This window comes from Protopterus annectens, chromosome 1.part2, assembly GCF_019279795.1.
Source record: "Protopterus annectens isolate FY-2018-M chromosome 1.part2, PAN1.0, whole genome shotgun sequence".
Taxonomy (NCBI): Eukaryota; Metazoa; Chordata; order Ceratodontiformes; family Protopteridae; genus Protopterus; species Protopterus annectens.
In genome coordinates this window covers 1,250,274,348-1,250,286,876 of record NC_056727.1, presented here as the reverse complement: position 1 = coordinate 1,250,286,876, position 12,529 = coordinate 1,250,274,348, and the positions used below count along the sequence as shown (strand labels likewise).

General features: G+C 41.4%; 1 protein-coding gene across 1 annotated transcript in view; it reads right to left on the bottom strand.

Annotated features, from left to right (window-relative positions):
* The window catches only part of KDM1A (lysine demethylase 1A), a gene marked incomplete in the record, with an annotated part of 2,315,042 nt that overhangs the window by 328,317 nt on the left and 1,974,196 nt on the right, over positions 1 to 12,529 (bottom strand). Inside the window, 1 exon segment of the mRNA XM_044060124.1 lies at positions 12,164 to 12,351. Coding sequence (XP_043916059.1) covers positions 12,164 to 12,351 — 188 coding nt within the window.

The following is a 12,529-nucleotide window of genomic DNA, read 5'->3' as shown; positions in this document are numbered from 1 at the left end:
CTCGAGGGAACCGAAGATATCAGAGTAATGTCCGTCACCAAGACAGGGATACCCAACTATGCTAAAACAGCTGATACCATGGAAATCAAAGTGCTGGGCTCCAAAGCTCTGGTGGAAGTCAGAAGAGGGGGTACTGAAGGAGTCCTTGGGGAAGATATCCCAACTCTAAAAGGGACAGGGACCTGAAAATGGGCAGGGATACCTCTGCCACCAACTGATCCACCAATCTCATGAAGTCTACCTCAGAGAGACTCCTGGAGGATCAAATGGATAACCCAGATAGAGACTCTGGTCTTTCGGCACAGAGGGTGGGGGCAGAGTTTGTAAGTTGGAGAAGTTGTCACCAAGCCAGAAACCAAAGATACCAGTGCCGATGCTGGTGCCAAAGGTGCTGTAGTTATAGCAGTCGGTGCCAATTCTAGTACCTGTAGTTTCGGTACCTTGGCTTTTGGTTCTGATGAGACAGTAGGAACTGGAGTCTTATGCTTCTTGGCCACCGGTGCCAAGGGGGAAACCGGCACAGAGTGTCTCTCCTTTTTGTCAGGATCTGAATTTGGGAGGGAATCAGACCTGGACAGAGCTATGCTGAAAGAAGATTTTAACATGCTTTTTAAAATAAGCTTATTATGACGTTTGACTAAAGCCCTGTTACTAAAGGCCTGGCAGATGTCACAATTTTGATCAAGATGTGAAGCACCTGAACAATAAACACACGAAAGATGCCTGTCGGAGTTGGGCATCTTTCTACCACAATCTTGGCACTGTTTAAACCCTGAAGTGCCTTTATGTTTTTCTGCCATTATGAGACACTAAAATATAACCAATAAGAAAGACCAGAAATATCTTGATAGGTACAACACACCACACATTCACCAGAGACAGACAAAAAGATGCAACAATGATGAACTGAATCCATGAATGTTCATCTGTTTTATCCTGACCAGACAAGCGACATGGTACAAAAACCATGATTAAAAGAGCAACTTCAAGCCATGAGGTGCAGACTTGAAGGTGGAGGCACACTACGCAGGTTGAGTGAAAAGGAGCTCAGACAAACAGAAAAAGGGTCAGAAATGAACTAAAGGTAAAGGAAACTGCATAAATGATTTGGCAAAGAAAATGAAATGGCGCATTTATAAGGCACAAAACACATTATTAATCAAATCAGTAGAACAAAAACATATTAAGCAAATGAAAGGCACAAACAGCACTATTAATTAAACAATTTTGAAACCACAACATTTGATAGAACTAGCAGAGATATTCATATGGGGCTCAGAATTACCTTTGGTATGCATAACAAGCATGTTTAAAGTAAAACAGGCACAAGAGAAAAGTATAATGAGCATGATAATAGATTAAAAGGGCACACAGGTTCATAGGTAGGTACTAGGCTACACACAGGTTCATAGGTAGGTACTACGCTATCGGCCCTGGGGCCTACACAAGCCCAGATAAAAAGGTACCATGGCTTTTGCCACCCAAGAAAATTTTCCTGTGCCACTGTCGAGCAGTGCCACAGAGGTGATCCCCGGGGTGAATTTCCTATTTCCCATCCAATCATCAAGATTTTTCTTGAAGAGTGCTAATGAGGAGCTTTGTTTGATATAAATAGGTAGTTTGTTCCAGAGTTTGGAAAGTCTCTGGGACAGGAATCTATCCCTGCAGCATGTTCTGTTTATTGTGCTGACAAGGTTTAGGTCCCTAGAGCATGTAGCTCAGAGGGATTGGGATTTTTTAAGTGGAGCAATGTCCAACAGCTCTGGGTTTGGCATAGCTTTGTATGTTAGGCAGAGATCACCTCTGAGTAGGTGATATGTGACGGAGTAAAGCTGGAGTTTTTTGAGATGGTCTGCATAGGGCATCTGTTTGAGGCCCGTAATCCTCTTTGTAAGGTATTTCTGCGGCCTTTCCAGTTGTTGTAGATGTCTTGTGAGGTACATACCAAAAGGGGCATTGCACTCCATAATGGGTCTAATGAGTGATGAGTAGAGGGGAACAATGACCTCTTTTTTTCTGGATGAGAAACCTTTTGTGATGAGATGTGCTACTTAGAAGGATTTCCTGACTACGGGGGCGATGAGATTATCAAAGGAGAGATTACAGTCCATCTGTGTCCCAAGGTCTCTTATCACACTTTCGGTGTTAAGTATACTACCGCCTATGTTGTAGTTCATGGGTACAGAGTTGTTACCAAAGGGGTAAAATAAAAGGGCACAGAGTACAATAAAAGGGCAACTTAAGCTTAAAGAGCAAGACGACTGCATGTTTTTTAGTAAAAGATCGTGTTTGGGCACAAACTACTATTTTGGATTTGACAGAGCCATTCAAAGCAGAACTACAGTTGTTCGAAGCATCTCAGTGTGCGTAAAGTGCTTGCAGAGTGTGTGCTTTATTACGGTGCAATTATTTCAGTGTTTGCTGCGTGCAAAGTGCAGTCAAAGTACAGCCATTTTGAGAGGTTCTTGCGCAGTGTACAGTTTATGTGCAAAGTGCATTCATCTTGAAGTGTTTCTTACTCTAAGCTTCTTCCATTGTGATACCATTTATTCGCAAAGTACAGTCATTTCGAAGTATTTCTTACAGTGATAAGGAGTGGTTTCACAAAGTACAGTGACTTCACAGTGTTCTTGTGCTACAGAGACTTGTTTGGCAAAGTACAGTTATTTCAGAGAGTTTGTTGTGCTTCTGGGCATAATTACAAGTACTGGCAAAGTTCTGGCATATATATATTTTGTGTGCATGTTCGTACATAATTTCAAGTACCTTCACTACTGTGTGTTGATATGGCACAGGCATTTCGCAGACCAGGCCCACTTGCGTTTGGTCATACTATAGCTGAGAACCGGAGAGCATTTGAGCAGGAATACGATATTTTCATACAAGCAGCTTTTTCTGACAAAATGCAAGTATGAGGGCATTCATTTTACTTAACTTAGCTGGGTCAGAAGCTATTGAACGAGAGCGTTCATTTGTATATGCACCAGAAGTCTATGCAGGAGAGGGGGAACTGTCATATTGTGGTACCGGCTGAATCCAGGGAGGACCCAGAATGCTTAAAATGTAAATTTAGAGAAATGTGCAACCCCTAGACAAATGTTACATTAGAGAGGCACTTATTTTACACAAGATACCAAAAGCCAGATTAAACTTTTGCAGCTTATATCACTGGCTTGAGAAATAAGGCTAAAGCATGCAGATTTGGTGACTTGAAAGATGAGTTAATATAAGACAGGCTTGTGTGTGGTGTTTAGTGCTGCAGTGAGAAAGACTTTGCTTTGTGCCAGTGATTTAATGTTAAGCAAAAACAGAGATTTGACAAATTCATGAGCTCACAAAAAGGCACACAAATATACTTACAAGTGATAAGAGCATGGTTACAGCAGCTTCTAGAGCAAACAGACAGCATGCAACATGAGGCAAGCAGAAACATGCCTAAGCACATGGCAGCTGCAACCCCTGCAGGTCTGGCAGGAAAACCTGTGACTTTCTAGCAAGTTCCAAGACTAACTCAGTAAAAAGGGCATGCTCAGTACAGTATAAGAGTGAGTCAACAAAATCCAAATCAAGTCTTATTGTTAACTGTCGTAGCTGTGAAGCCAGTCATGTGTCCAAAAGAGAGAAGTGCTTAGCATTTGGTCAGCAATACCACAAGTATAAAAAATGGAACCATTTTCAAATGTTTTGTAAATCAAGCAGGCCTCATTCAGTTAGTAAGAAAGGTTACTCAAAAAAGCAAGTTGATCACACAGACAGCTGCAACCCTACTCAACATTGTAGATGGTGCATCAGTGGTCTGTGAAAAGGTTAATGCAGTAGATTTATTGGAAAGAATGAAGTGGTTTGTACTGTCTCTATCAATGGCAAGCCCAGACCGCTCAAAGTAGACACTGGTTCAAAGTGTAATGTAATGTCAACAGAAACATTTGCTAAAGTGAGAGCTGGTGAGCAACTTAATTTGGGCAATTGTGCAAAGCCTGTTGGTTACAGAGGTGAAGAAATTCAAACTGAAGGCTCAATACTATTTCCATGCTATTCAGCTGGGAACAGTTACAGCTTGCAATTTTATGTAGTCCGAAGACCTGTGCAATCATTATTACGTCTCAGAGACAGTTTGAGAATAAAACTACTTTCTTTTACCAAAGAAGAACATCAAGTAAGCACATGCCCTAGTTCCAGCTTTACTGATGCTATTTTCATCTCAGAGAATGCTGATGTGTTCGACAAAATGCTAGGCAAACTTCCAGTTGTGTACTCCATGAAAGTGGACCCAGAGGTCAGTCCAGTGGTTAGACCAGCAATAAGTCTTCCAATAGCTATGCAGGACAAAGGCAAGGTCCAGTTAGATACAATGGTGCAGAAGGGTGGGATATGTCCAGTCACAGAACCAACTGAGTGGGTGTCTTCCATGGTAGTTGCTCATAAAAATTCAGATGAGATCAGAATATGCATTGAGCCAAGAGACTTGACCAAGGCATTAAAGAGACCTCCTCATTCTGTGTGTACAGTCAAGGAGATTGCCACCCTCATGCCAAATGCCACTCTTTCTGCCTTGGATGCAGAGAGTTCATTTTGGCATGTGATGCTTGATCACAAATCTTTACTACTGACTACATTCAGTAACCCATTTGGTAGATACAGATTCCTCAGGATACCTTTTGGAATAAATTCTGTTAGTAAATTCTTTCAGCATGCAATGGAGCAATTTTTTTCAGGCTACTCATGTGCAATAATAGTTTATTTACTGTTTGGAGATAATGGTGAAGCAGAACATGACAGAAACCTCAAGAAAGTTCTGCACACAGCACGTGAAGTGAATTTAAAGCGTAATCCTCTGAAATGCAAATTCAGATTACCAGAAGTTACTTATGCAAGTCATTTATTTACCAGTACAGGCTTATGATCAGATTCTTCCAAGCAAGCAGCTATTCTTGAGATGCCAGCTCCAGACAATGTCCAAGCCCTACAGTGTTTTCTTGGTATGGTTAACTACTTGGGCAAACTCATCCTTGACTTTAGTGAGTTATTAGCACCTTTCAGAGAGCGTACATGCAAAAATGTTGCATGGTCATGGTTAGAACACTACCAAAGAGCATTTGCTAACCTCAAACAGCAAACTGCTAACCTGCCTATGTTAAGATACTACAATGTCCACAAACCAGTAGTTCTTTCCCGTGATGCTTCAAAGTTCGGTCTTGGTGCAGTTATTCTTCAGGAAGACAAGCCTGTTGCCTATGCATCTAGAAGTCTTACCCAAACTGAGATGAAGTATGCTCAAACTGAGAAGGAACTTTTGGTAATTGTGTTTGCATGCTCAAAGTTTCATGATTATATTTATGGCCAAACTGCTCAGATAGAAACTGACCATCAACCTCTAATCACTATTTTAAAGGAGAACCACACCCACAAACTCAAAACACATGTTTATTTCATCATGGTTTGATGATTCCTATATTACCACCACTCTGGGACTATTTACAGGTTTGAAATATTTTTATATGTAATTTCTGAGTCTGACCACATGGGGTCTGGCATCAAAGTAATTCTGATTGTTTAGTCTGGCTCTAGGTATCCCAAAATGCAGTGCTCGGCTGTAAAATGTTGCATCACGCAGACTTTTTTTCTTCCTAAAGCTCTTATCAGCATTGATTTTACATGCATTCACTGCTGCCTTTCAGTCAGTTTTAAGTGACGTTTCATGCCATTCAATGACTACTTAAAACACAAACAGTGCAAATGCCATAGAACAGATTTTCAAAGTGCTTTTCACTGCTGCTTCTTTTTAGAATGTCTAAACTGCATTTTTTGTGAAGCCTGAATTGCACTACTTTGACTCATCTCCCACCCCCCTTCACACCTAACTTCCCTTGCTCTCAAAGTGCCAAGGGTAATTTGAGCTGTTACCTACTATGATTGACAGCTCACTGCAGGAGACTTGACTCATGTACTGTTTCCTTGTTCTAGCCTTTACTTTCTGTATGGGTATGAGAAGGACCAGTCAGCTGTGACATCACAGCATGGGTGGGTTTTTAGGATGTTCATGGAGATGTTAGTTTGGGGAGGCAATAGGCCAGAAAACTACCTGTATTCAGTGGCCTTGATGACATCAATGAATTAGAGACTGCAGCATGGGTGAGATAAAAGTTTTTCTTAAAGTGAAACCACCACAGTAAGGTACTGTTCTAGTGGACAAAAAGAGTACATTTTGAAATATTTTAAATGCTGTGCTGTTTACTCATAGCAGGGACAATAAATAGGAAGAAAAAGGACAGAGAAGTGGAGCATTTAATAATAAAATCCCGTTGTTAGCCTTTAAAGAAGACTATGTATTCCACTCCAGCAAGACTGCAAAGAATGATGCTCAAATTGCCAAAGTACAATTTCAAAACTGTCTATACAAAAGGTAAACTTCTTTATATCTAGCTGATACCTTATCCAGATCGCTCAGAAATACCATGGAACAGCTTCATACAGAGAAGTTTGACTTTGATGTCAGGGAAGTGCGTAATTTTTCTACCACGAGACTTGATGAGCTAAGACATCATATAAAGACTGGTCCAATTTTGCAAAAGCTCAGCGACTTCATCAATGTAGGATGGTCGTCAATGCAATCCTGTGTGCCACCAGAAATACAATCTTACTTTCCATACTGAGATGAGATGCTGATGGAAGATGGTATAATTTTCAAAGGTCCAAAAGTTAATGCTCCTACTTCCTTACAATGTGAATAGATTCAGATTTAACATTGTGGCCACCCAGGTTCTGTTTTTAGCAAAAGAAGGGTAAGAGGACTAATATTTTGGCCTTTTCTAGCAAAAGACATTGATAAAGTGCTTTCATCTTGTTCAGTGTGCAACAGTACTAAGCTGCATTTGCAAAAACAGCCATTTCAGATAAGCCAAATTCCTGAACTGCCTTGATCAACAGTAGCAACTAACATATTTGAGTTCAACAATCAGCATTATTTAGTGTTTGTATATTCTAATTCAAACTGGTTTGAGGTCAATTTGCTACCCAACCTTACGTCCAGTGCTGTTATTACTAAGAAGAAACGTTATTTCTCAGTCCATGGTAGTCTACACAAAGTTATTTCTAACAACGGTTCACAATTTACCAGTCAATGGTTTCAGAGATTTGCTAAAGAGTGGGACTTTATCCATGTTACTAGCAGTCCTGAACATCCACAGTCAAACGGCCTTGCTGAATGTGCAGTACAGACTGCAAAGCAATTACTACAGAGGTCGAAGCGTGACAATACCAATATGTTCTTGAATTTCCCCAATCTCAGAAATATACCCCGTTACAACCTACTTAGCTCGCCTGCTCAGAGACTTCTATCTAGGCAAACCAGAACAACCTTGCCTATCAGTTCTAGTTTGTTGGTGCCTAATGCTAAAAATAACAGAACAATCAAAGCACAACTTTTTAAGAAGCGTTCTCATAAGTCCAGCTAGTTTAAAATGAACAGATTTCTTCGTCCGTTAAAAGGAGGAGAGGCAGTGAAGATACAAACGGCGAAAGGATTTGATCAAATTGGTCAAGTGAGAGGTATATGTGTTGAGCCAAGATCCTACTTAGTGGACTAGAAGGGTATAGAATACAGGAGAAACTACAGACATCTCCCTGTATCAGAAATGATATCACAACATCGTACCTGTGATACAGACTCTAGATCTTACAGCAACCCTGACAATGTTCACACTGAAGAACATGTCTCAGTATCCATTCATGTTCCTGATGATGTCCCTGAAGATGAACATTCCTTGAAGACCGTCCCAGTTACTAGCTCCAATTCTGACTTTTATGTTACACGATCAGATTGTATTTCTAGACCTAGTGCAAGATACACAGCTACCTGGACATGACTGTTTTGTGTGTGTCTAATTTTGTATGATTGTATGTCACAGACTTAGTTCTGTATAACATGTCAAAACATTTCTGTAAACTGCATGTAATTGAATACTGTAATTTCATATATACACTACTTTTCAAAGATGGAGGATGTAGATCAGAGCGTGTGTATGTACCTTTAAGAACAACTTCCAGATGTAAGCAGGTGCAGGCAGCAGTGCCATATTGAGAGAACAGCCAGAGTGTTAACATGTACGAGTGTGGTAGTCAGTCTGTTTATAAGTTTAAGTTTAAGTTACAAAGCCTCATTTCTGATGTGTGTGTGTGTGTGTGTGTGTGTGTGTGTGTGTGTAATAAAGTTGCGTGAATTGAACCCATGAATGTTTGCCTGTTTTATCCAGACCAGACGAGCGACAGTGGATGCTTACAGTTATTAGCTCCTTTGTATGCTGTTAACATCTTAATTTTTATCACTTAATATTATAGGATCACAGTAAATTACTAGACTATTGGCCCTGAGGCCTTTACAAGCCTAGCCAAGAATTTAACCCATGTTCCAACAAGTCAACACCCTATGCCACTGTCCAGCAGGAACATAGGTGGAATCCTAGGGATGTATTTTCTGTTCCCCATCCACTTATCCAAGTCACACTTAAAAAGATTTAATGAGGTGCTCTGCTTTACGTGGAGAGGGAGTCTATTCCACAAAAGGGGAGTCTCTGGGACATAAATATGCCCCTCCAACAACTCCTTTTGATGTCACAGATCAGGTTGAGATCTCACGTGCAGGTTACTCGAGTGGAGCTTGACTTGTGGATATGCAGCAGTCCCATCAGGGAGGAGTCTGAGATTGCTTTATATGCCAGACAGAGGTCACCTCTGAGGACTCTGTAAGAGACTGAGTAGACGGACAGGGCTTTTAGCATGTGTAGGGTAGATGTTTGAGGCCCTGGATTCACCAGGTGAGGAATCTCTGTGGTCTCTCCAGCTGCTGCATGTGCCTTGTGAGGTACATGCTGAAAGGGGCACTGTATTCAATAATTGGTCTTATAAGGGAAGAATACAGGGATTTTATGACCACTCTGTCCCTGGATGAGTTGCCCTCACTAATGAGCTGGGCCAAGTAGAAAAGCTTTCCATACAATGGAGGCAATACGGTGGTCAAAAGTCAGTTTACTATCAACCAGGGTTCCCAAGTCCCTCACGTCTGATTGCGTGCTTAATGCCTTATTATCAATGTGATAATCTGTGGGGATGTCATTCTCCTTAAAAGGGATGATGATGCATTTTTTTGGCATTCAGTCTGAGGTCATGTTTCTGGCACCAGTCATTTGTATGGGTGAGACCCTCTTGGAGGATGCCCACATCACTAGGGAAATTGAAGACAGCACCCAGCTTGTAGTCATCTGCAAACCTGGTCAGCCATAAGCCCACTAGATTTGGTCTGCACCTCTGAGAAGTATATCACAAACAGCAGAGGTCCCAAGACCGATCTCTGGGGTGCACTGCTTGTTAGGGGTCTACAACTTGAGGTGGCTTCCCCTATTTTGACTAGGTGGGTTCTATCAGTGAGCCAGTTTGCTACTCATCAGGTAACATATGGATTGATGCCTAGTTGAGAAAATGAATCTATTATACCTGAGTGGGGAATAGTATCGAAGGCCTTGGCCAGGTCAAGGTAGGCGATGTGCACAGGCTCCCCCTTATCTATGGCCTTGATGACTGTCTCAAAGTCGTAGACCAAATTTTACAGGCATGACCACCCCGTGACAAAACCAAACTGTGTGAGACAGTGTCTGGAGGTTGCCAAAGCCCTTGATAATGAGATCCACAATAATCCTCTCAATGGCCTTGCAGATCAGGCTAGTTATGCTGATGGGTCTATAATTTCCTGGATCAGAGGACGCTCCACCTTTGTGCAAAGGGATGACAGTAGCTGTCCTACATTCGGGAGGGATGAAGCCAGTACTCAGGCTTTGGTTGAATAGGGTACCTAATGGTGCTACAAAAGTTCCTGCCTGAGTTCATGTAGGATGCAGTCTGGGATGTTATCAGGTACAATAGAGGCTGTATTTTTTGCCTTTGAGAGGACAGTGATGATTTGCTCCCTAGAGAAAAGAGGAGGGGGCAGGTACTGGGGACATCCTGTTTTACTGATATGGGGAGAAAGGAGTGAAGTTTTCACTGAACCTATCTGCCAGCAGGATGGCTATATCTACAGGGTTTGTGTATGTGGTGTCTTTGATCACCAGTTCTGAGCAGATCTGGGTGCTTCCCTTCAGATTGCGGACATATGTGAAGAAAGCCTTATGACTGTCTTTAGTAGATGTGGCCAGTTTGGACTCTGTTTGCTTTGGAGGATTTCATTAGTGCTCTTATTTGCTTGTTCAAGCTAAGGAGAGATTGCTTCCAATTAGACACTTGCTCTTTCTTGGTCCTGGACAGTATTTTTTTCCTTTTATTATAGAGTTTATTTATTGTAGATGTACACCAGACAGGTTTACTCTTCCTTAAGGAGGTGGATTTTGTCCTGTCTTGTATTCTTAATTCCATGCAGTTATACAAATGCTCATATAGTACTTTGGTGTAAGTTTGGACATATATGCCAGTTTCTGTGGAGGGGAGGGGGCTGTGAAGCTGTTTATACCTTCTCTCAAGAGGCTGTAATCAGCTTTGGAGCAGTTTTTTGTTTTACCCCAGCTAGGGGGGGTTGGGGGAGATGGCGACTTCAAAAGTGACTCCTTTGTGGTTGGATCTTACCAGAGATGATGACACTGTAGGGATGCTGTAGCGGTTGCTCATGTTGGTTAATACCAAGTCCAAGAAATTTTCACCTCTTGTGGGGTGTGAACCAACTAAGGTCTAAGGCATTTGCATTGATGAAATCAAGGCATTTCTCGGCATTTGTGTTTTGGCATGAGCATTTCTTCCAATCTATGGTTGGATAGTTAAAAGTTGCCCAGGATCACAGTAAAGGGTTGAATCTTGATGGATTTGAAGTGGTCCAGATAGTTGGAGTGGCCCTCGAGTCAGAGTTGGAAGCCTGCAGCTAGATATGATATGAATAGGGGTCTTGTCAATTGTTAACTGCACCTGGAGTATTTCCCTGTGAGGTGTGTGTGTCTTTTATATATATATATATATATATATATATATATATATATATATATATATATATACACACACACATATATTGCAACTCCACCTCCTTTTGTTTTGCTGCCTATGGCTTGGGGTCTGAATGATAGGATGATAACCTGGTATGGCTGGGGCTTTGAACCAGGTTTCTGTGACTGAACAAATGTCAGCTTCTTCCAGGGTTACGAATGCTTGCAATGAGTACAGTTTCATGTTTAGACTCCTAGCATTTAGCAGCATGACCTTTAACTTACATTTAGATGAAATTTTCATGTTGGTAGTTTTGACCACAAGGCATTGCCTAAAAAAGGCATTAGGTGAGGCAACAGCCTTTGCCAGGAGTCTGAAATCCCAAGGGAGACAGATGCAGGTCATCTCTGGCAAAGCACTGTAGCTTGTCAATCATGTCCATCCCAGCCTGTCAGGTACTGGATCCCCTTTGAATGACACCAGAATCTAAGCCAGTTGTTAAAGTCAATCATTTTCTGTTTGCACTGAGGCATTATTCTGGGTGATGGCAGAATGCTGCTTAAGGCTAAGGACATATCTGCCTGGGACACATACTCAGCGAGCTCGATCATGTCTCTCTTCTTATAGTCCAAGGAGGTATGTCTCAAGTAATTCACTCCAACATGGACTATGACAGAGACATAACAGTACCTGTTGAGAGACATGAGTGCATTGGTGATATGGTGGATTCTGGCACCCGACAAACAACTAACTGTGACTTATCCAGCCTGGTGAGGGGCACAACTGTGGTCTCACAATGGAGTCTCCTATGACTAATATGTTGGGTTTATGTTTAGGCCTTAGTGGCTCTGAGAGACAGGTGTGTGTCAATGTACTGATCTTATATTCTTTTTTTTCTTTATCCGGGTCAAGGAAGAAATTGGTCAATAGACCATCCCACCTATCCAGTAATCAAACTGAAAATAAAAAAAATAAATAGCAAAACAAGGTTCAAAACTTAAACTGTAGGAGCAGCAAAAAGAATTATAAAGGTCTTTAGAGATTTAGCTGTCTCGTTATACTGTGACGCACACTGGAACTAGTGACTGGACATCCCCAAATGTGGGACTGCATTTAAAAATTGTGCAGAACTCATCAAGAACATTCTCTAATCGTACAGCTGTTAGTTTACATAAAACTCAATATTTGTATGTGAGAATATTACCTTGTTAAGATTGCCAAATCCCATTCTCTGTATAGCTGAGGTTTTCCACTCTGGCAAGGGAGGCACAAACTGCACAGCTGGAGGTTGTTGTTTTAATACACCAAGGGGAAGAGTGCAGAGTACGGCATCACACTTGTAAATGAAGGTCTGACTAGTGGAACGTGTATTTACGGCTATCACTTCACAACCTGCAAACATATTAGATAATAAAAATATATAAATGCATTTATAATTAACAGTGCTATTGACAGGCCTCTAATATTAACAATTTTCAAGCTGGAAGTGGTAAGAGTTGGCAAGAGATGCATCTTAACTCATTACATCAGAGTGATGCCTCCAGGTGCATCTACAGTTAACTCCTATTGA